This window comes from Panthera onca, chromosome D1 (genome assembly GCF_046562875.1).
Source record: "Panthera onca isolate mPanOnc1 chromosome D1, mPanOnc1 haplotype 2, whole genome shotgun sequence".
NCBI lineage: Eukaryota > Metazoa > Chordata > Mammalia > Carnivora > Felidae > Panthera > Panthera onca.
The window spans coordinates 52,974,874-53,000,571 of NC_138348.1; the positions used below are offsets into that span (position 1 = coordinate 52,974,874).

The 25,698-nt window shown below is 33.9% G+C and overlaps 2 protein-coding genes across 3 annotated transcripts; both read right to left on the reverse strand.

Moving 5' to 3' along the window:
• Positions 1 to 6,332: 6,332 nt before the first annotated feature.
• LOC132662432 (olfactory receptor 56B2-like) lies at positions 6,333 to 7,292 on the reverse strand. Its single transcript, XM_060607901.3, has one exon. It carries the CDS (start codon positions 7,290 to 7,292, stop codon positions 6,333 to 6,335), a length of 960 nt encoding a protein of 319 aa, XP_060463884.2.
• Positions 7,293 to 15,253: 7,961 nt separating this feature from the next.
• On the reverse strand, positions 15,254 to 16,402 carry LOC132677473 (olfactory receptor 56B2). 2 transcript variants are annotated; one of them, XM_078433968.1, is made up of 2 exons: positions 16,384 to 16,402; positions 15,254 to 16,191 (listed from the first exon to the last, which is right to left on the reverse strand). In XM_078433968.1, the coding sequence occupies exons 1-2, from the start codon at positions 16,400 to 16,402 to the stop codon at positions 15,254 to 15,256; spliced, it is 957 nt and encodes a 318-aa protein (XP_078290094.1). The 2 variants fall into 2 exon arrangements, with proteins under 2 accessions (XP_078290094.1, XP_060485281.2); XM_060629298.2 differs by lacking the exon at positions 16,384 to 16,402 and having other exon boundaries at positions 15,254 to 16,210.
• Between the last annotated feature and the right edge of the window lie 9,296 nt (positions 16,403 to 25,698).

The window sequence follows — 25,698 nt, forward strand, 5'->3', positions numbered from 1 at the left end:
GTGTTTATAGGTCTTTACTCAGAGACCTTTTTTAGAAAAGAATCCACATGGTTAATTCCTGGAGGAATATGTAATGGACTTCCAGTGTTCTTGGACACTCTGGGCCTCACACTTGAATATGAATATTGAATTCAGCCCTTTCATTCCCCCTTGCCCACATCGCAGTGGATGCATCTGCATGTATAGTACACGTTAATGTTTCCTCCCAGAGCGACCAGGCATCATAAGATGATAATTAATGTTGTGTTGCATAGTGGATGAATCAGAGATATCAAGGTGTTCTTTATGCACTTCTCCAACCTACATTTCTCTTTTACTTTTATTCTCATAGAAGAAAGAAAGATTAGATACTTCAAAAAGCAACACTTTTTGGAAGTAGCAAAGCAACATAAGGCAAACTAATTAATAAGAATGCTCCTTGAAGATGGTTCTGGTGTCATCACAGATCAGGCAAAATTAGAGGGAAAGGGCAACTAAGCTAACTTTTGGTGGAGATCAGGAAAGTTTTCAAAAAGGAAAAGACAAATGCTCTTAGACCTGAAACATGATTAGGATTCTGCCAGGTCAGCTATCTGTTATAATGCTGTTTGCTCTTTCCTACTCAGCTCACGCTGGTAATTTTGGCATTTGATTTGACACCCCTCCAATCTATTTTGTGTCCTCCCACCACCGAATCCAGCTGCATTCATCACCTTCTTCAGAAGAACAACTGTTTCTCAGAGAGAAGAGAGACCCACCCCTTAAATGTTCTTAATATCAAATAATTGGAAAAGTGGCAGACTTTGTAGGTGAGGAGTATATTTGCCAATGGATCAATCTCTCTTTTCTATTCTAACTTGATGGTATTGTAAAAACCTACTGATGTTCTTGTGTCAGTTTAACCAAACCCTTTATATATTAAATACATATTATATTTATATTTATTTTTATTTTTATATTTGCATTTGCAGTGTCTAGCAAGACATTGTGCACATGTTAGTTGTCAACAGGGGTTTGTGAGTGAATGAATGACTAATGTAAAAATAACTCAAACTTCATAATAGACTTTGAGTATTCTTGTAGGCAGTCAAATACTATTTTTTGTAGAGTATAATTTTTTGGAGAAGAGTATAGGAAGCTGAACTATAATGTGTACTTCATAAATTTATAGAAAACCTAAATTTCAAAAAAAGTCCCCATCATGAAATAGATAAATCAGAAGAAACATAAAAAAGCAGAGAAATAATAAGGCAGCAAGAAAAACGAACGTTTTGGATTGGGAAATAAGGGTCAATTAAGTAACATATACTACATTTGGTTCACAGCTCATAGTGATTTTATATACAAACTTATGCTATAAAAATATATGCATATATATAAATAAAAATATTTTTGAACAAGATGTGCAAAGCAAACCATACACAAAGTATGCACAAAGACTTTTGGTTAACAAAAGTCATACATACACACTAAGTGCATACCCCAAAACTAGTCCAGAGATATTAATGTCAGACAAGAATGAGACCAAACAAGCAAATTTTGGATCAAGATCACTTTTGAGAAACAAGATTACATGCTTGACACAGTTCTATTCTCTATGATTCTACAAAGTGTTTCATTTGCAGTTATGAAATGATTTTCCATTTACAAAATAATAGAAAACTCTGAAATAACATTTTTCACTTTATTAAACCACAGTGGAAAATTCAAAAGTGGGGAATTCACTTAAATATATTGAAACTCATTAGCTAATCTTCAGTTTCTTGTATAGCAATCATCTGCCATTTCTTGTATAGATTTAAATTGCATTGAAGCTCATAATTGCAACACTAACAAAAGCCTTGTAATGTACAGCACAGATAGAATAATAACATGAGTTTACAATATTAGCATCATCCCTTATTCACCAATATTGTCATCATTCCTCTTTATCAGTCTTGTAAATTTCTACTTAATGTTTGTATACATTATATTTTTCATATTTCATTTCAAAATTATTAAGAAACAAAACTATAATAATTCATATGTATATGTATTTATACATATATATGTGTGTAATAATTACTATGGAAATGCAATAGACTTTGAAATGCATTGACTGATGTAATTTGACCTGTGTCAAAGTTGTTGAAAACAATAGGATCATTTCTCATTTCTCCCTCTCAATACTTTTGAATAGTCAACTCTTGGCACCAGGTGTTCATGCAACAGGAGAATGTAGAATACCCATAGAGTGAGAACAGGAATTATGTCTCTTAGATTACATGTACTCCATTCTTAAGAACACATTTTTATATCTGAGATAAATATCCTTTTTATGTTCCTTGTGTTTCCTTTGGATAATTCTACTGTGATTACTATAACTGGTATTATTGTTATATGAGTCATTTAGGTTAATCTTCAATGCATTTTTAAAATCTCAGCTAAAGGGGCGCCTGGGTGGCTCAGTCGGTTAAGCATCCGACTTCAGCTCAGGTCACAGTCTTGCGGTCCGTGAGTCCGAGCCCCACTTCGGGTCTGGGCTGATGGCTCAGAGCCTGGAGCCTGCTTCTGATTCTGTGTCTCCCTCTCTCTCTGCCCCTCCCCCGTTCATGCTCTGTCTCTCTCTGTCTCAAAAATAAATAAAAACGGTAAAATAAAATAAAATAAAATAAAATCTCAGCTAAAGATCCGAATTAACTGGGTAATATAGTATTAACCACCAATTACATTAGAATTTTTCTAAAACAAATTTCAGTAATTTCAATACATTATAATTTAATTTTTCTCTAAGGAAAATGGACTCATTATGCTATGGGTGGGCAAATATGTAGAAGTAGTAACATCAACACAGGAATATCACCACTTATAAAGTACAATTTTACATCATCTATTGTCTACTCTCTTTCCCAAACCCCATAAACAGGAAATTTGTTTCCTCACTAGACTGTCCTCAGGGTAACCTCATGCTCTTCTTTCAATATGACAGTGGGTTCCTCCAAGTAGGTTTTGTTATATAAAATGGAAGATACACATCACAAATAAATCTCTCTAGAAATGTAGCAAGTTGGATTACCATTCTGAGAACAAGGAGAAGGCAGGTAAAGAGCAAGAGTGTTCTGACCATGACTGAGAACTATTCTCTAGCTCACCACCATTTCCTTGTATCATATGGGGTGATTCATACCTAACTTCTGCTGAACAGGAACAGTGATTCCTATTTGGTTAGGAAGATAAAAGATATTCATAACATCATGGAAATTTAGTTGCACTAAATTGTAACCTGAGAATTGGGGAAATAAACACTTTTAAGAAAACCCAACCTTTGACAACATTTATGCCTTCAAATGGGTGGATGGAATCAAACCTGTAATTCTCAAATAGAAATCAATTCATTTCATATACTCTCAAAGACTCTCCCTAATTTATCTCAGTACTAACAAAAACAACAAGAATTTTGTCAGTTCCACTTTTGTGCTTTCTTTAATACCTTAGTTTCTGAACAGCAAAAACAGTGAGTAGAATGCAATCTGGTCCAGGTGTTCAGGGTATGGGTCAAAAACATTATGATTCTACCATATATGTACATTCACAGCCTGAAAACTCTAAATCCCTTGATATCTGTACCATTGAACTGAATCTTTAGAGAAATATATGTGTTATTTATCCCAAAGGAATATTGCACAACATTTGGAGATATAGGTTCTGGTATTGGAGTCAAGTAAGAGTGGAAGCTTTACATTTTCTTAAGTAAAATAAATCTTTAAATTGTTATTAATATCCATTTTACTTAAACATTGTGTAAATTAAGGTGTATAATATGATAATTTGGTACATTTATATGCCGTAATATGATGGTCAAGGTAGCAATAATTAGCACCTATATGATGTTACATAATTATTCTTTCTTTTCACTGGTATAACAAAGTTGTAGTCCCTTAGCCAGTTTGTTAATTTTAAATATTGTAAATCAAGGGGAGAGAAAAAAGTAACAACTTAGGCTGCCATGATTCTGACATTATGTAAGCTTTACATTCGTACTGTCTATAAGGTCATATACAAATAAAATAATAATTTTACATGCATATACCTATATCTCTGTACTTGTGTGAGAAAAGTATTGGGTGGGGGATGGAAATGAAGGTAATTTCAATAAATATTAGCAATTTTAATATTTATTGAGAATTTTGTTTCTTTCTGTGAAAGACATTAGGACCACAGTTGAAAGCACTTAAAATGTTTCAGAAAGTTTGATGTACTCTCGCATACATTCATGTCTTTTTTATTGGTTTATTTTCTTTTTTTCTAAGTGAGGCTGATGATAAATATTATGGCGCTGTAGAAATTCATCCAAAGATCAGGCTTATTATGCATACATATTAAGTAAGAATATTTAGACACCCAAATTTTGAGATAATAATGATGATGGTGATGATAGCAACATATCTGATTTTAGTTATTAATAATGTTAATTAGATAATAAGATTCATTCCTGTATATTTGTATTCATTGGAAAAAGAAAATTATTTTGGAGGAAGATAAATAGAACTCTCAAATTCCATAATTTAGGGGTAAATTTTGATTTCTCTTAATAAATATTTACTATACGTTTTGGAAAAAAAGGTTTGGGTAATACAATATTAACATATAAGTTCTGCCATTTTCAATGGACATGTATTAAGCATTAACAGGATTATTCAGTAGTATTATGACTACATAAAAGTACATCACATGTACTTATACCATTCCTTTAACCATTTTCCACTTTTAATCATATTTAATTTTTTTATTTCACAAGCTATGTAACAACAAATATAAATGGAGATAACACTTTTTGCACGGTTTTCGACTTTATAATTTTATTTTATTGAGGTAAAATTCACATATCATCTATTACCCATTTAAATCAATTAATGTGCATAATTAAGTGGCTTTTAGTACGTTTCCAATGCTGTGTTACCATCAGAAATATATAACTCCAGAAAGGATTCAGTCCCAAACAAAACCAGAAAACAAAACAAAACAAAACAAAACCTTCATAATCATTAATCAGTACTCCATTTTGACCCATCCTTCCAGTCCTGTGCAACAAATAATTTGCTTTCTAGTTCAATGGACTTACTTATTCTGGACATACCAAATAAATGGAATTTTAAATACATGTACAACTGGTAGCTTTTTGTGTCTGGCTTTTTCCACTCAGCACAGTGCTTACAAAGTTCAGCCATGTAACAGCATGGATGAGTACTTTATCCTATTTATGGATGAATAATAATGCCTTGTATGAATATGCCTCAACCTGTTTGTCTATTAGGCTGCTGATAGACATTTCCATTCTTTCCTTTTTTTTGGCTAATATTGCTATTATGAGCATTTGTGTATAAGTTATTGTTATAATATTAGTTGTCATTCATTTGGGTATATACTTAGAGGTTGAACTGCTGAGTCATATGGTAATTGCGTTCAAATTTCTGAATAAATATCAAACTGCTTTCCACATCTCATGCATGATTTTATATCTCACTAACAATGTATGAGGATTGTAATATTTACACAAAATCTCCAACACTGGCTAATTTAAAAAATTACAGCCATTTTAGGGGCACCTGGGTGGCTCAGTCACTTGAGCGTCCGACTTCAGCTCAGGTCATGATCTCAAGGTTGACGAGTTCGAGCCCCACGTTGGGCTCTGTGCTGACAGCTCAGAGCCTGGAGCCTGCTTCGGATCTGTGTCTCCCCGTCTCTCGGCCCCTCCCCACTCATGCTCTGTCTCTCTCTCAAAAATAAACTTAAAAAAAATTACAGCCATTTTAGGGGATATATGGGGTCTATTGTGGTTTCATTTGAATTTGTCTAATGACAAACAAGATGAGCATGTCTTTATGTGCTTGATGGCAATTGCACATCTTCTTTAGAGAAATGTCTATTCAAGTACTTTTGTCCACTTAAAAATATATGTGACACGTTAGAAAGCAAAAGACAAATGGCAGTATCAGTATCAGTATCACTACTTACACCAATGCACGTCAATTAAACTCCAATTTAAAAAAGATTGGCAGATATCTCTTCTAACTACCTCAGTTACACATTATCTAGAAGTTTTAGCTAGGGAGGCCAGGTAAAAAAGTGAGATGCATATTCTATTCATCCCTCCCTTGGATTCCTTGAGATAATAAGCATCATTTTGTTCATCTGGAAATCATTCTTGACAATGAATATTTCAAATGTAGTTATATTTTGAAGTTTCATTTTCACCAGATTTCTTATACTGAGTAGTTGCCAGATTATATGTTCCTTAGTTCTTTCTGCAATATGCAGTGTTTGAGAATATATATATATTAATATGAAAATTAAAAGTGAGCCTCATGGTCATGTTAGTTGCCCTTAGTGTTTAGCTTTAGAAACTTATACACGCCCTGTCTCAGCTCCTTATTCTTGAGTGCATACACCACGGGGTTGAGGGCAGGAGGAAAGGTATTTTCAAGTACATTGAGAAGAACTGGGACAAGGGGAAGTGTGATTGCTTCACTATGGGTGATGGAAATGACAATGACAACTGTGTAGAAAAATAGGATTAGGATGAAGTGGGAAGCACAGGTACTTAGGGCTTTGGAAGCAGCTTCTGCTGAGTTCAGTTTCAGCACTGAGTGTAGTATCAAAACATATGATAAAAAAATCAAAGCCACGTCACTCCCCATCAGTGTCCATGCCAGAAGTAGCTGGTAGATGCTGTTAATTGTCCTGTCATCACAGGATAAGCTAGTGACTGCAAGATTAGAGCACAGGCAGTGCTCAATTTGGTTCTGTGAGCAGTAGTGTCTCTGAGCAGCCAACACAGGCACTGGGATGGTAGTTAGGGTATTTCGGAGGGCCATGAGTACAGTTGCTTTGACCACAAAAGATTCAGTGATTATTGCTGGATAGTGTAGTGGTTTACAAATGGCTACATATCTATCTATAGCCATGCAGACAAAGATACCTGACTCCATGCCCATGAAGCAATGTATAGCATACATCTGCACAAAGCACTCAGGGAGACTGATGGCCTTGGTGTTGAACCATAAAATAGCCAAAATTTTGGGCATGATGTTGGTAGCCAGTCCCATGTCTACCACAGCCAGGATCCCCAGGAAATAGTACATAGGCTGATGCAGTGTGGCCTCCTGATTGATGATGATCAGGATAAGGATGTTGGCAGTGAGAGCTAAGAGGTAGAGCAGAGCCAGGGGCAGGGAGAGCCAGTGCTGCCAGGTGTGAATGCCTGGGAATCCCATCAGAATGAACTCAGAGACCTGGAACTTAGAGATGTTGGAATCTCCGGGATGCTGGAACATCCTTCCCTAAGAGGGAAAATATTCAGAGTCATTATTCTTTTATTTTAAATGTTTATGTATTTTTGAAAGAGAGAGAGACAGAGAGAGATAGAGACAGAGACAAGGAGAGAGAGAGAGAGGACAATTGAGGAAGAAGCAGAGAGGGAAACACAGAATCCAAAACAAGCTTCAAACTCCAAGCTGTCAGCACAGAGCCCAAGGGAGGATCAAACCCATGAACCACTAGGTCATGACCTAAGCCAAGTCGGACATTTAACTGACTGAGCCACCAGGGGCCCCAGGGTCATTATTTTTAATAACCTCTCTGATTACATTTGGAAAGAAGTTATCCATGTTTAAGATGTTGAAATTGAGGTTCTTCATCTTCATTATTCTGATCCTACCACTAATATTTATGGACACTTCTGGTGAAATGAAAACTGTGATAGCACTTTCTATGTGTTAACTCAGTTAATCATCCTAAAAGTTCCATAAGACAGAACATATTACTTACACCATTCCATAATTGAAGAATTGCACAGTAGAATTTTCAGGACCTTGGTCATTATCTTCTGTCTGGTAAATCATGGAGCCTGAATAAGAGAAAAGTGATCTGATACCACAAGCTGGCCTCTTCACTTTGATTTTGCTATGGGGTTACTTTCTTTACAGACTATTTGACTCATCCTTCCAGCTCTGGGCAACAAATAATTTGCAGGTATAGAATGAGAGTACAGAATGAGAGTAGAGATGTTTAGGCATTGAGAGAGTACAGAATGAGAATAGAATGTTTAGGCATTAAGACATTTAGGTCATGGATCAGGTTATAGATTTTGAAAATTACTGCATTTACTCAGGTACATGGGATTTTTTGAGGTATTTATGAATATTATTTAGTTTTAATGAAAATGCATGGAGTAAATTAGTATACCCAATTTTTTTGTGAAGAAACAAATTTCCAAAATTTCTAATAACTTACCCAAATACAAGTAACTAGAACAGAGAGAAATGTGTTTCAGGAATCTCAGTGCTCTTTAAATCCAATTGATTCAAGTTTTGAGTAACTTTCTCCTATTTCTACATACTTTTCCTCTTGGAGCCAAGTAGATCCTCTCACTGTAATGAGTAATACATGTTTTTGAGAATATGAGTTTGAGATAAGGGTTTTAAGTCATATTACTGAATTACTGTATATCTAAGCAATTCCTTAATTCAATAATTTCTTCATTAAGAGGTAAAAGTGAAAGACTTTTACTATGTACTTCTACCAAATATAGGCTATTTATTATTATTTCCCTTAAAACTGGACATATTAAGAACTTAATATAAAAACAGAATATTTGGAACATATTGTGGTTCAAATTATAGTATCTACAGAAGAGCAGTGTATAAATAGACATGACACATATATTCTTCCTCACCCAAGTAAACACATTCTATTATGTATATACATCATAATGAAGAGTTGTATATTAAGAAGATATGTATTTATGTAAATATACCTATTCTGTTTTTTATCTGTTATTTTCATAAGATATTACTTTCAATTTTTTAAATTTTTATAGCTTGCTCTTTTATCTTTAATTTTGGATCTATTTGTCAAATATCTTGCAATCTTTGAGCATGAATTCACAGTTAATAAAAAGTCTTTGAAGCTGATGTGAAACTCCAGGTGATGATTGAGTCTCAGCAATTGGTAGGATTTACTTTGGTCCTCTTGGGGACCTCTTTGCCCCATTGTTGACATCCTTAGTTATCAGTGTTTACAGGTCTTTACTCACTCTTTTTTTAGAAAAGAATCCACATGGTTAATTCCTGGAGGAATATGTGATGGACTTCCAGTGTTCTTGGACACTCTGGGCCTCACACTTGAATATGAATATTGAATTCAGCCCTTTCATTCCCCCTTGCCCACATCGCAGTGGATGCATCTGCATGTATAGTACATGTTAATGTTTCCTCCCAGAATTACCAGGCATCATAAGTTGATAATTAATGTTGTGTTGCATAGTGGATGAGTCAGAGATGTCAAGTTGTTCTTTATGCAGTTTTCCAACCTACATTTCTCTTTTACCATAATTCGTATAGAAGAAAGAAAGATTAGATACTTCAAAAAGCAACACTTTTTGGAAGTAGCAAAGCAACATAAGGCAAACTAATTAATAAGAATGCTCTTTGAATACTGTCCTGGTGTCATCACAGATCAGTCAAGACTAGAGGGATGATATGGTTTTCCACTCACAAATTAATATAAAACCCTGAAGTAATATTTTCAATTTATTCATCCAAGGTGGAAAATGCAAAGTGGGGAATTCACTGAAATATGTTGCAACTCATTAGCTAATCTGCAATATCTTGCATAGCGGTATTAATGTGCATTTAAGCTAATAATTGCAAGACTCTCAAAAGCCTTATAATTTGTATTATAGATAAAGGATAGTAGGAGTTTGCAATATTAAAATTTGATTTCTTACATACTAAAATTGTCATCAAGTCTCTTTGTGAGGGTTGTAAATTTCTCCTTAGTATTTATAGATAATTATATTTCATGTTTCTTTTAAAAATTATTGAGGTACAAATCTGCAACAACTTATATCCATGTATATATACTATGTATTTGCATACCCATAACATTTGATTACTGCATATGTATGATAGATTTGAAATGTTTTATTTATTAGTATTTGATGAGTGTTACTAGTTGTCAAGATGTTGAAAATAGGATCATTCTTCATTTATTTCTCTGTTTTTTGAATAGTCAATTCTTGACTCAATGCAAGAAAAGAAAGTAGAAAATGAGCAAAAGCATACAAACCCATAAATTGAGTTTAAGAAATCTGTCTCTGATATTACTTGTGCTCCATTCTTAAGAATATATTTCTTCTATGAGATAAATATTTATTTTCCTTATGTTTCCTTTTGATAGTTCTAGTGGTGATTACTCTAATGTTTTTAATATTACCTGAGAGATTTCAGTCCACCTTCAATACATTTGCCAAATTCTCAGTTAAAGCTCCAAGTTAATACCATATAATATAGCAATAACCACAAATCATAGCACATCTTTTCCATAACAATTTAAATGATTTCAATACATTATAACTTAATTTTTCTGCAAGGAAAATGTACAGGTATATTGAGGTAGTAGCATTAACACACAAATATAGCTGTTTATAAGGTAAACTTTTTTATCATCTATTGTCTGTTTTCATTTTCAAACTCCATAGACAATAAGCATGTTTCCTCACTGGATGGTCCTTATTTTACAACCCTGAGTGTTCTTTCAATATGACAGAGGTTTCCTCCAAGTAGGTTTTGCTATCTAGAATGGAAGAAGCATAGTGACAAATAAATCTCTCTAGGAATGAAGCAAGTAAATTAGATTCTCATTCCAAGACAATGGGATGACAGGTGAAAAGCAAGAATGTTCTGCCCATGACTGAAAACTAGTCTCTAGCTCTTCATTTCTTCTGGTCATGGGGATGATTCATATCTCACTTCTGCTACAACAGGGCCAGTGATTCCTGTTTGGTTAGGGAGATAACATACATATTCATAATCGTGAGGGAAAATTACACTGAATGGTACTCTGAGAATTGAGGAAATGAACATTGTAAAGAAAATCCAATCATTTATGGCATTAATGCCTTCAAATTGATGGATGGAACTAAACTTGTGTTTGTGAATTTATAATAATCAATTCATATATCCTCAAAGCCTGGCTCCTATTTATCTCAGTACTGACAAGTTTATTAAATCCTGTCACTAGTCTCACTTTTTCAACGTTTATTTATTTTTGGGACAGAGAGAGACAGAGCATGAACGGGGGAGGGGCAGAGAGAGAGGGAGACACAGAGTCTGAAACAGGCTCCAGGCTCTGAGCCATCAGCCCAGAGCCTGATGCGGGGCTCGAACTCACGGACCGTGAGATCGTGACCTGGCTGAAGTCGGACGCTTAACCGACTGCGCCACCCAGGCGCCCCACTAGTCTCACTTTTGATGTCCTTTAGTACCTTAGTTTCTCTGTAGAAGACAGATGAATGAAATCTGGTCCAAGTGTTGAGGTAAAAAACGTCCTGATGCTATGTATATGCGCAACCCTCCACCTCTAAATCTCTTGATGTCTGTACTACTGAATTGAATCTTTAAATAACAATGTTGTTATGTCTCCCAAGGGTATATTGCACCATATTAGAGACACAGACGCTGGTATAAGAGTCAAACTAACCCTTACTGAAGTAGAAAAAGAGAAGCTTTACATTCTTACCACTTATGAGATGGTGCACAAATAAGAGAATAATTTAATATGCATGAATATTGGTGTACTTGTGTGTGAAGAATTATGCATGGGGGGTGAGAATGAGACAGGAAATTTTAATGAAAGTTAGTGATTTTAATATTCATTGAGAATTTCGTTTCTTTTAGTGTCAAGTTCTTCAGGACACAAGTTGAAAGCATTTAAGTTTTTCACAAAGTTTCAATCACCATCACACACATTTATGTGTTCTTTAATTGTTTATTTCACCTTAAAGTGACAATGTTTATGAATATTATGGCATTGTAGAAATTCAGGCTCAGGTTTATTACGCCTACATATTAGGACAAGAATATTTTGATGCTGCAATAAATAATAAAAATTTGAGATACTAATGATGATGGTGATAATAGCAATTATAAAATGTAATATCTGATTTTATTTTTATGACTTTTATTAGATAATGAGTAATGCTTATGTATTTTTATTGACGGAAAAAACTAAAATGAGTTTGGAATAGATAAACAAAACTCATATTCTATAATGTAGAGGTAACTTCTAATACATTTCTTAATACACTTTTGCTATATATGTTTTTGAAGAAAGTTTGGATAATACCATATTAAAATAAATTCTGCCATTTTCAATTGACATTATATAAGAATCACATTCAAAATAGGATTATTCATTAATATTATGATTATATAACATTACATAATATGTATTTACATAATTTTTAAACCATTTCCTACTCTTAGACATACATATTTCTTTATTTTGCTGGAAATGATCAACAAATACATATGTAGAGAACATTTTTAGCACTTTTTTCATTTAATCTTTTCTTTTTGAGGGGCAAAACTCACTTACCATAAAATTACCCAGTTAAACTGTTTGAAAATGTACAATTGGGTGGATTAAAGTACATTCTCAATGCTGTGCAAGTATTAGCACTTTATAATTCCAAAATATTTCTGTTAGCTCAGAAGAAAATTCCATAACCATTAGTCATTCCCTATTCTCCTGTCTCTCTTGCCCCTGACAATAACTAATACGCTCTCTGATTCAATAGATCACCTATTTTGGACATCCAATAACTGTAATCATGAAACATGTAACTTTTATGTTTAATTTTTTTCATGTAGCATAATGTTTTCAAAGTTCATCTCTATAATTGCATGTATCAGTATTTCATCCTTTTTATGGATAAATAATAATGCCTGTGGATGAATATGTCTCAGCCTGTTCATTCATTAGGCAGCTGATGAACATTTGGGTTCTTTTGATACTAAGGGTTTGAACTGATTAGTCATATGGTAGTTGTTTTCAACTTTTTGAGTAATTTTTGAACTGTCTTAACATCTCCTGTATGATTTTATATTCCCATCAGCAATGTGTGAGTACACCAATATTTCCACAAAATCTCTGACACTGACTAATTGAAAAGAATTAAAGCCATTTTTTTGAGAACAAACTGAGGGCTGATGGGGGGTGGGAGGGAGGGGGGGGTGGGTGATGGGTGTTGAAGAGGGCGTCTTTTGGGATGAGCACTGGGTGTTGTACAGAAACCAATTTGACAATAAATTTCATATATTTAAAAAAATAAAGCCATTTTTGATCATATTATTTATTGTTTTGGTGTTGAGTTATATAAGTTCTTTATACATTTTAGATATTACCCTGATTTATATATCATTTGAAAATATTTTTTCCCATTCAATAGGTTGCCTTTTTGTTTTGTTGATGGTTTTCTTTAGTCTGTGAAAGACTATTTTGGTTCATTTGTGGTTTTGTTTCACTTGCTTAAGAACATATCTAGAAAAAAGTTGCTAAGGCCAATGCCAAAGAAATTACTGCATATGTTTTCTTCTAGAAGTTTTATGATTTCAGGTCTCACAGTTAGGTCTTTAATCTATTTTAAGTTTATTGTGTGTAGGGTATAAGATAGTGGTCCAGTTTTATTCTTTTGCATGTAGCTGTCCAGTTTTCCAAACACCATCTTTTGAAGAGACTATATTTTCCCCATTGAATATTCTTGCCTTCTCTGTTATAGATTCATTGACCATATAAGCATGGGTTACATTCTGGGTTCTCTATTCTGTTCCATTGATCCCTGTGTCTATTTTTGTGTCAGTGCCATATTGTTTTGATTACTACATATCTTGCATATCTTGAAATTTGATACCTCCAGCTTTGTTCTGCCTTCTCAAAATTACTTTGTTAGCTTAGGTCTTTGTGGTTTCATACAAATTTTCGGATTATTTGTTCTAGTTCTGTGAAAAATGTTGGTATTTTGATAGGCATTGGATTGAATCTATAGATTGCTTTGGGTAGTATGGACATTTTAACAATATTGGTTCTTCCAAACTATAAGTATGGAATATCTTTCCATTTGCTTGTATCATCTTCAATTTCTTTCATCAGTGTCTTATAATTTTCAAAGTACAAGATACTAAAAAAAAAACCTCTGGTGGGAATGCAAATTGGTACAGCCACTTGGGAAAACACTATGGTGGTTCCTCAAAAAATTAAAAATAGAATTACCATATAATTCAGTAAATCCACGTCTAAGTATTTACTCAAAGAAAATGAAAACACAAATTCAAAAACATATATATGCACCCCTGTGTCTTTTTGCCATAATATTTACAATAGCTAAGATATGGAAGCAACCCAAGTGTCCATAGATGAATGGAGAAAGAACATGTAGTATATATATACAATGAAATATTACTTGCCATAAAAAAGAATGAGCTCTTTCAATTTGCAACAACATGGAAGGACCTAGAGGGTATAATGTTAAGAGCAATGTCAGCCAGAGAAAAATAAATACCATATGATTTCACTTATATGTGGAATTTAAGAAACAAAACAAATGAACTAACAAAGAAAATGGAGACAAGCAAGCAAACAAACAAAAATCCACTCTTAAATACGGAGAACAAATTGTTTGCCAGAGGAAGGTAAGGGAGGAGGGGATAGGGGAAATAGATAAAGGAGATTAAGAGTGCACTTATCGTGATGATAACTGAATAATGTTTTCAATCATTATATTGTACACCCGAGACTCATATAACACTGTATGTTAATTATACTTCAACAACAACAACAACAACAACAACAGCAAAGAATTAAGGCCAATTTAGAGGATATAGTGCTATCTTGCGGTTTTGATTTGAATTCGTCTAATGACTAATGATGTTGAGCATTCCTTCATGTGCTTGAAGGAAATTGCATATCTTCTTTACAGAAATGTCTATTCAAGTCCTTTGCTAATTTTAAAAGATATAAGACACATTAGAAAGCATATATACAAACGGCAGAAATTGGTACTATGTTATTACTAAGCAAATTAATATGCATGGACTAAACTCTTCCATTAAAAAGAAGAAACTGGCATATATCTGCCTTAGCCACCTCATTCAACATTGTCTAGAAGTTCTAGCCAGGGCAACTAGGTAGGAAAATGAGATGCATATTGCACTTGTCCCTTGGAATCCTTGAGACAATCAGCATCATTGTGTTATGGCGAAAAACTTTCTGACTACCAAGATTTCAAATATTAGTATCACCCCTTTTTGTGAAGTTTCACTTTCACCACAGTTTCCTTATACTAACTGAAAGTTGCCAGTGTACATGTTCCTTAGTTCTTCTGCCATGTGTAATGATTGGATAATATGATGGATAAATATGTGGGAGAATTATCTAAGTGAGCCCATTGTCAGGGTTAGTTCTCCTTGTCCATCTTCAGAACCTTATACAAGCCCTGCCTAAGCTCCCTGTTCTTGAGTGCATACACCATGGGGTTGAGGGCAGGAGGAATGACATTGTGTAACACATTGAGGAGAACTGGGACAAGGGGAAGCGTCATTGCTGCATTATGGGTGATGGAAATGACAACAATGACTGTGTAAAAGAACAAAATGAGGATGAGGTGGGAAGTACAGGTACTTAGGGCTTTGGAAGCAGCTTCTGCTGAGTTCAGCTTTAGCACCGAGTGAAGTATCAAAGCATATGATAAAAAAATCAAAGCCAGGTCACTCCCCATCAGTGTCCATGCCAGAAGTAGCTGGTAGACGCTGTTGATTGTCCTGTCATCACAGGATAAGCTAGTGACTCCAAGGTTAGAGCACAGGCAGTGCTCAATTTGGTTCCGTGAGCAGTAGTGTCTCTGAGCAGCCAACACAGGCACTGGGATGGTAGCCAGACTGTTTCTAAGTGCCATGAACACAGTTGCCTTGACCACAAAAGAATCAGTAACTATTGCTGGATAGCGTAGTGGTTTGCAAATGGCTATATATCTATCTATAGCCATACAGACAAAGATACCTGATTCCATGGCTACAAAACAATGTATGACATACATCTGAGCAAAACACTCAGGGAGACTGATGGCCTTGGCACTGAACCATAAGATGGCCAAAATCTTGGGCATGATGGTGGTAGCCAGTCCCATGTCTACAACAGCCAGGACACCTAGGAAAAAGTACATAGGCTGATGCAGTGTGGCCTCCTGATTGATGATGATCAGGATAAGGATGTTGGCAGTGAGAGCTAAGAGGTAGAGCAGAGCCAGGGGCAGGGAGAGCCAGTGCTGCCAGGTGTGAATGCCTGGGAATCCCATCAGAATGAACTCAGAGACCTGGAACTTAGAGATATTGGAATCTCCGGGATGCTGGAACATCCTTCACTAAGGGAAGAAAACAAAGTTACTGTACTTAATATCACAAACACTGTAACTATTTGAAAAGGAGTTACCTGGGTTCATGAGATTAAAAGGGGTATTCATCTTCATTATTCTCATTTCAGTACTAACATTTGTGTGATATTATTACAAAACTGGAATGTTGGTAACACGTTTCAAATTAGGAGTCATTCAATCATCACAAATACTCTATAAAGCAAGTTGTAAGATTTCAACTCTCTGATAATTGAGGAATAGAACAGTATAGCAATAGGGTCTTGCTTATTATCTTCCATATTATGTCATGGAAGCTTGATAAAAAGAAAACCATCTCATGTCATAGCCTGGTCTTTGACTTTGCTGGTAGATTGCTTTCTTTGTAGACCAAATGCAAGTCTCAGAGTAGAGATTTCCATGCATGGAGTCTTCTCAGATGACAGATAAGGTTATAGAATATTATTTATATGTCATTAAAATATATGAGTTCAGTTAGTATATCAATTTTATAAGCAGTAAAGTGCTGTCCAGTATGCTACTTACCTAAGTCCATGCAACTATAAATATGGGTTTTCAACATGGGTTGGAAATCTCATTATTTTCAAACCAGTTCTTTCTGGTTTTGTGTAACTTTCCCCTTTTGGACATAGTTTTGCTTCTTAAGTAGTCCAGACAGTCACATTATACTTAATAAAGTAGAAGTGAAAACAAAAACAAAACTGACAAACTAATGAGTAGGGGATCAATATTTTATTCAGAAGTTCTGATAAGATCAAATTACTCTCTATATAAGACATTTCTTTGATATAGTATTTTACTAATATTTTGTATTTAAAATGAAAGGAGATTACATTGTGTGTTCTTTCAAAATGTGTGCTATTTATTTATTTCTTCTTAAGGATTGCATATATTAAGGATACAATATAAATAAAGAGTATTTAAAAATAATTGTGTCTTAAAATGATAGTATGTACAGAAAGGTAGTGTTAATATAGTCTTGGTGGATATATTCACCTAATCCAGATAATGGCATTTTATACTCCTTACAACATAATGAACTAATTAAATGAAATAAGATGTAACTATTAATTTTTAATTGTTAAGAAAACATAGCAATATTTTTAACAAATATGCTAAATTTCAAGTTAAGAATTAAAAATACTTGAGATCGAAATGAAGAGATAAATGTAATTAAAGTTTTTAAAATTTCAAACTGATGCTATAGTAGTTTAGATATATACTATATAGGTTAAAAGCTCTAGTGTTTATGGTTTGGCATTTTGACACCCAAACCTGAACAGTGAAATAGCTTTGGGCGTGCTATTTTGGGTACTGACAGTGAGATTCCTTCATCAGTTCAGAGCAATGGAATAATTTCAACTTCACTTAAAAGAACAAACAGAAAGACTGTTTCTAACTTCCCAAAGAAGGAGCAATAATGGGTGTCAGTGTCTAGTTCATTAAGTTAATATACATATCTCCCAAAGAAAGCAAAAGCAAGGGGTGGCTTAGTCGGTTAAGCATTTCACTTTGGCTCAGGTCATGATCTCATGGTTGATGAGCTCCAACCCTGCGACGGGCTCTGTGCTGACAGCTCAGAACCTGGAGCCTGCTTCAGATTCTGTCTCCCTCTCTCTCTGCCCGCTCCCCCCCGCCCCCCCGCTCGTGCTCTGTCTCTGTCTCTCTCAAAAAAAAATAATAAAAATTAATTTAAAAAAAAAGAAAGCAAAGACATGGTATTTGTGTAATTTATATCATTTATAATGCCTGGCACTTAATATACACTCAGTACATATTTGTTATATGAAAGAATACTGGAGGAGGATTAAGCAGTTTATATGCCCATGATTCTTGAATTATTCATGAGGAGGTTTGAGCTGTTAACAGACATAGTGACATATTCACGTATGTTAAAAATGTAAAGGAATGATGTAAGGGAAAATGTAATGGAGAATGTTAAAAAATGTAAGGGAGAAGCAAATCAAAACAATATAGAGTTAGAAAAGAATAATGGATATTTTATCAAAACAAAAATAAAATAATGGATATTGGCATGAAAAAGACAATTCATATACATCGGTAAATACAATAATTATTAGAATACATTTGCAGATTACAGGAGGAATTTTCAAATTAATTTTTTTAAAAAAACTTGTATTATTTCTAAGGGGCACTAAAAGTGCAAAGTTGGAAAGTAAATGTATAGAAAGAATCAAGAATTCTTAAAGCAATATAATAACATCAGTATCAGCTATTTTTAAAGCATTAATGGAGTTAAAAATAACAATTATGCAGTGATGTATGGGACAATTTATAGGATAATATAATATTTGTGACTCACCTGAATCTGAACACTGAACCATAACTTGTAAGAAATTCAAGTAGAAATTACAAATTTAAAGTTAGGGTGAGAAATGTGAAAATATATTTCTTGAAACAAATATGTAAACAATAATTGGTAATGATATAAGTTTGATAACAGTATTAACAATTTTGTACCCAAGGGGTTAATTATAAACCTACATGCAAAAATAGGAGATTACAGACTATTTTAAGTACTCAAGATACATCATGTTATGGGCCATAAGTGAGAAATAACAAAAAATTCTTATAGAGACAAAAGAATACATACATTTGGAAATATTTAGGAACAGTATGAACTTATAAATGTAACAAATATAATATAATAATAGAAATTGTAAAAAAGAAAGAATAGAAAAATAATGATGAACTTAAACCTTTGGGAATATGGTTAATACATTTGTAAATTTAATAAGCATTAATAAATCTGTAACTTCAAATGTATACAATAGAAAACAAAAAAGTGTCTATGAAGTGATAAAGCAATCATATAATACAAGGCATTACAGCAACTAATTTCAGATTAAACAAAGAAAACAATAAAAATAAGAGAGCAAAGTAGTGGAACTGGAAAAATGTAGTAAGAAGTCTCAAAAAATGAAAGCTATTATTTAAAGAGTGTCGTAAAATAGACACAATCTTGGGCATAGGGGAAGGGGAGGGGAAATATAGGCTTCCAGTTATGGAATGAATAAGTCACAGGGATGAAAAGCACACTACAGGAAATATATTCAGTGGTGTTGTAATCGTGTCATATGGTGACAGATGGTAGCTAGCTACACTTGTGTGAACACAGCATAACATAAAGACTTTCAAATCACTTTGTTGTACCCCTGAAACTAATGTAACATGTATGTTAACTATATTTTAATTAAAAATAGACACAATCTGGGTTACCAGGATGGTTCAGTCGGTTAAGCATCTGACTTCGGCTCAGGTCACAATCTTGTGGTTTATAAGTTCGAACTCCGCGTCAGGCTCTGTGCTGACAGTTCAGAGCCTGGAGCCTGCTTCGGATTCTGTGTCTCCCTCTCTCTCTCTCCCTGTCCCTAACTCTGCTTGTGCTCTCTCACTCTCAAAAATAAATAAAAACATTTAAAAAATAAACACAATCTAAGAACTTATTCAACAGAAAACAAAAACTCAAAGTTGAGACATAGCATTTGGAAAAATTGTTTTGAAATATTAAAGAATATAGTAGTATACTTTATGAATCAAAACTGGACATTCAGGAACTGTGCAATATTTTAAAGAGTGTAAAACTTACTATGATTGACTGAATAGATAAATTGAAACAGAATTTGGAAATGTGTAAAATATCAGAATAATATGCCAAAGGATCTAATATTAACTCTTAAATTATATCTTAAAATTTACTTCTTAGAAGATATAATTGCTATCCTCTGAAGTTATTCAAGGAATTATAAAAAGAGGAAAACTTTCAAGCTGCTAGAATAAGACAATTTCAAACCGGAAAATACCTTGCAAAAAGAAATGTTTTAGGACTATTTTGATTATAAATTTCTAATATTTGCAAATCTAATTATGCAACATGTAAAATATATCTACCATACACAACCAAATATAGTTTATCATTAGAGATATATTATTTATAATTCATGACATTAAAACATATTATTTTAGAAATGTATGTACAGGGGCAGGGAATACATAGGATATCTCTGTACACCTTCTGCTCAATTTTCTTTTATTGTGGTGTAACCCAAATTACATGAAATTTATTATCTTAACTATTTTTAAGTGTACAGTTCAATGACATTAAATACATTCCCATTGTGTGCAACTATCACCACCACCCGTTCCCATAATTCTTTTTATCTTGTAAAATTGATATTCTATAACTATTGAACATTCTCTCTTCCCTCAATCACCTGGCCACCACCATTACCCTGTCTTTTTTTTTTTTTTTTTTTTTTTTTGACTATTGAGTATCTCATATAAGTAGAATCAAACAGTATTTGTCTTTTTCTGACTGGTTTATTTCATTCAAAATAATGTCCCCAAGGTCAATCCATATTGTAGCCTATTGCAGAATTTCCTCCCTTTTTAAGGTTGAGTAATATTCCATCACACACACACACACACACACACACACGCACATACACACACACCACATTTTGTTTATCCATTCACTGGTTGATGGCCTCTTGGGTTGCTTCTATATTTTAGCTTATTGTGCATAATTCTGCTATATACATGGATTTATAAATATGTCTGAGACCTTACTTTCAATTTGATTAAGTATATATCCAGAAGTGGAATTGCTGGATCATATGATAATTCTTTTTTTTTTTTTTTTTATTTCTTTTTGACCCACTGCCTTCTGCTCAATTTTGCTTTGAACCTAGTTGGTCTAAAACATAAATGCTATTAATGTTTTTAAAAATTAAAGGAAAATAAATATGGGTCAGGTAGGTCAGAGACGTATTTGATTTTATCTATTTATAATTTTAAAAATCAACTTCAACAACAGGTATTTAAAAAAGAACTTTTGTAATATGGTAAGTATTGTCTAACAAAGATCATTTATTTAATCAACAGGACAGAGATGCCCACTATCTCAGTTCACATTCATCAATATATTAGAGGTCCAAAGGCTAATGTGTTAGTAAAACACAAAAAATTACTTTGAAGAAAAACTGAGTAATGTATTCTTTTTTTTTTTTTTTTTGCATTTGCATTGACTTGGTGGGTTTAAGTTTTTATTTTAATTCCAGTTAGTGAACACACAGTGTAATGTGTTCCTACTGTGGATTATGTTTATTTATTTACTGACTTGTGCTAAAACTTAATATTTCTGTCCAGACATTTAAGAATAGCTGAGTGTCTTTTCAGTTACAGGGCTTCCTACTGAAAGCTACACACCCAAAATGTATTGTTCTTAGAGTTCAGAAAACCTTCAAATATTTTGAGTGAAATGTAGCTCTATGTGGCCCCAATGAACTTGAAAAATTACCTTAGCCTCTAGGATCCTCTCTTCTAACCATGAAATAAGATAATTCATTTCTAGCTCCTGGGTTTGTATTAACAATTAAATTCTGTTAAAATCCTTGCAAAATAGAAGTAGAATTAATATTTATGTGGTCAGTTTAAATGAGGCCATTGGATGGCTCTTTCCTTACTCAGGACAGTAGCCATCAAGGCTTAATACCATGATTATTAGGAGACAGAAAGCTAAGAGAAACAGGAGTATAAATATGTTACAGAAACCCAAAGGAAAGTGATGACTTCTGATACAGCCAACTAAATCTTGAGTTTGGAAAATTTTCTGAAAAATCGTAAGATACATAACATCTAATAAAAGAAAATTGACAAAACAGTGAATATGATTCTAAACAATGTCAGTACTAATATACTATAATATTTTTTTTACATATTACAGCATAGTGGTTATGGAAATTCCATCATTTTGTCCTATCAAGTTTGGTTAAATTTTCCAGGATTTATGTTAATTTGGCACCAAGTGATTTCATGATTTCTATAGAATCACTGGAGATTATTATACAGTTATGCTTATCACAGATGGGTCCTTCTTTTCTGTAGAAGACATCCCCATATCTCTGCAGAAGATGAAAAGATTGGCTTTGTCCCCAACTATGTACTTACTGTGGGTGTGCTGTATTTGACTTATCTTAAGTAATGGCCTTCAGGATAACCAGAGATGGGATACCAGTACTGAAGATGAACTTCAGGGTTTTATGATCAGTGGAGAGAAACTCAGTGGCCTGTTCTGTGGCGAGAAAGCCAATTCCCTAGGGCCGGTAAGTCCCAAGTCAGTCTGAAGCCAGTCAAATCCAGCAACGTAATTAGGAACAAGTATTGAAATCACATCATTTAGCCAACACCCTAATCTGGGTTTGATGCAGCTAAGCTTTTATTACATACAGGCATAAATGTATTTAAATATCTACATTTTAGCATAGCTTTCTCTTTAAAGGAAGCCTTTTGTAAGTTTTTTTTTTCCTTCATGCAAACCAGTATAACTACTTTATCTATTTCACAAAAAAAAAAAAAATAGCAAACACTTGTCTAGTACTTCTTGCATGCCATAAGATATTCTAAACATGTTACATATATTAAAAAATTAATTCTCATAATACCTCCATGAAGTTCATTACTATTATTTGCCCACTGTATACATGAGTAAACTGATGTGCATAAATGTGAAGAAAGTGGCCTGTCGTCATACAGTTAGAATGTGGTGGAACTAAACTTGGAATCCAAGTGCTCACTACTTCCCATTCATCTTGTATACACAAAAAACAACCCCAACACTAGATTAAAATCTCTATTAGTCATTTTCACTTATTCTCAGGCGTATTCCAAATTCTATTTCTATATCAAAATGTTTCTTTAACCACGAGCATATTTCCCTTCTTAACAAAACCAGCAGTACTAAATTTTAAGACATTGCCCCCTTTATCATCAGCACATCCTCTTCATAGTTGTACAATTTCTGAGTACAAATGCTCATCTTATCCAAATCTGTGCTTTGAATATGGAGCCAGATATGTGATACTTTGTAGATTCTGACTTTATAGGTTTTCAAAAAAGTCCATGTGCTCTTGCAAAATTGAATATTCTATTGTTGTGATTATGTATAAAATCTAAGTATAGACGATCCATTCATTTACTTACAAAAGTACCCACATTTAATGAGTATTTAGAAACTTCAACCATGTTCAGACATTTTCATTTGCTGGAAATTTTAAGCAATGAACCAAAGATCTTGAGTTTGAAGAAATTATTGTCTATCAAAGGTGAAAGTCACATTATTAATATAGTATAATAATGTAATAACCTATATAACACAACACGATTAATATAGTATTATGTACATTTCTGTATTATAAAAGAGCATGTAGAAGCAAGCAATTATAGAAGCATCAATTATACATGTGATAAATAATAAAAAAGGCAGAATACATAAATTTTGAGGTGGACTTTGGAGGGTGAGCAGGAGCACTCCAAAAAGGTAAAAGAGAAAAGTAAGCATATTTCAAACACAAGGAATTGCGTATTCAGGAAGTAGGGTAAGATACACAGTGGTAATATGCAAGTTTGGTTAAGACACAGGGGAACTTTCAAATTAAGTTTCTGGGCAAGATGTTAGTTTTATTTTCTCGAGATTATATCAGTTAAGAGTTAAATTAAAAAAAAAAACTAATAAGTATATAAGATAATGAGAAGAGTGCTCCATTTTAGAAGGTGTTCTACAAATAAACCAGAGGGTGAGAGGAGAGAAAGAAGAAGATAACATTTTCTGTAAATTAAACTGACTTCTTACCGAAGTCACAAGCACAGCCCGTTTTTCACCCCTCTCCACCAGTCCGCCTGCCATAGCGGAAGAGATTGCTCCTCTTCCGGCTATTGCCTCCAGATGTGCTCCTGGTCTCAGATACTTATCTCAGTATCTCAGATACTCACTTTTTATTGTTTATTTTTTGCCTTTGGGGTCTGCATTTCAATTTTTACTGCTTTCTCCTTCAAACATTTAAATATGTTTAATTCTCAATCATTAGGAAGAAACTAATAGTCTCATTTGCTTCATAGATAATATTTTTATAAGTGTTGTTGTTTTCTTCTCTTTGTACCTATTATTAATTCTACTGTAATACAGTTTCTTGTCATTAAACTTCCTTACTAATGAAATCCTCATAGAGACCGCAGCTAATGGTCTGTCGATATTCACACCCTTAGACCTATAAATTTGTACAATCGCCTGTCTAATATCTTGGGCTTAGCTCTCTTGCTTTGGTCAATGGGACAATAGAAAACTAGATATAATTATAGGCTTGCAAAATGCATATACTTTTCACCTCCTCTCTTGGAACCTGACCAGTAACATGTTACAAATGAAGGAGCTTTCCAGCTTGAAAGGATTCATGACCCATGTGGTAGAAGTGAGTCTCAAATGAGGCTGTCCCCCAGTCAGTCTCAACTCATCCAGCCAGCTGACTGCTGGATACATGAACAAACCCAGCTAGGATCAGCAAGATAATTCTAACGTAAATTAACACAAGTCTCCAGGTGAGTCCTTGGCTCGTGGACAAAACTAATTTTTTATTGTGTGCCTCTGAAGTTTTATGGTTGCTTGTTATACAATTTTACTGTAACAAACTATATTTGACTCAGTCCTTATCAGGAAACACTGCCTTCTTGGGAAGGCAGTCAGTGGCTTCCCTGGGTGGCTCAGTCGGTTAGCAATCAACTACGGCTGAGATTATGATCTCGCAGTCTGTTGAGTTTGAGCCCCATGTTAGGCTCTGTGCTAACAGTTAGGAGCCTGGACCCTGTTTCTGATTCTGTGTCTCCCTCTCTCTCTTCCCCTACCCTACTCGTGTTCTGTCTCTCTCAAAAGTAAACAAACATTAAAAAAAAGAAAGAAAGAAAACACTGCCTTCCTTTTACTCAGAGCTGTTATACACCAATAATTCTTTTCACATCCCTATTCATTCCTTCCAAGAAAGTTGGATGGTCTTTTATTCTAATGCCCACTCTTTAAGTATTATTGTTCTTCAGAATTTGGACTGAAGTTTCTTTTCCTAAATTCCCTTTTGATAATCTCATCAATGCATTTATTTCTTTATTCAACTAATATGTTTTGAATGTTGTGTGTATGCACATGCACCTGAGCCATGCCTATAGTTACTGTGCTGAATAAGAAGAACAATGTTCCTGCCCTCACGAACAATTTGGGTAGAGAAAAAAATCAATTTTAAAAAAGCATATAAATAAGAATTTTTATGGATCTCGATGATATAGTTACTGGAGAAACCCCTTTACTAACATTGGACCTTAAGCCTGACACATATGAATAAAAAAGCCATGAATAACATGATTAACAAGTATGAACAAAGAAGAGATACAGAACCCTACAACAAAGAGAAAACACACATCTATTAATGAGACCACAAGATATGTACACATAAATCAACATATATTGGGTTCCAATGTCTCAGTCCTCTCAAAATTTACATCAATAAAAATATTATCTGACTATAACAGAAGAAAACTAGAACTTAATAAGAGAGGACAGTTTGGCCAGAATCTAAAATATATGCTACTTAATATCTTGTAGGGAGAAAAAGAAATTTCATAAAAACAAA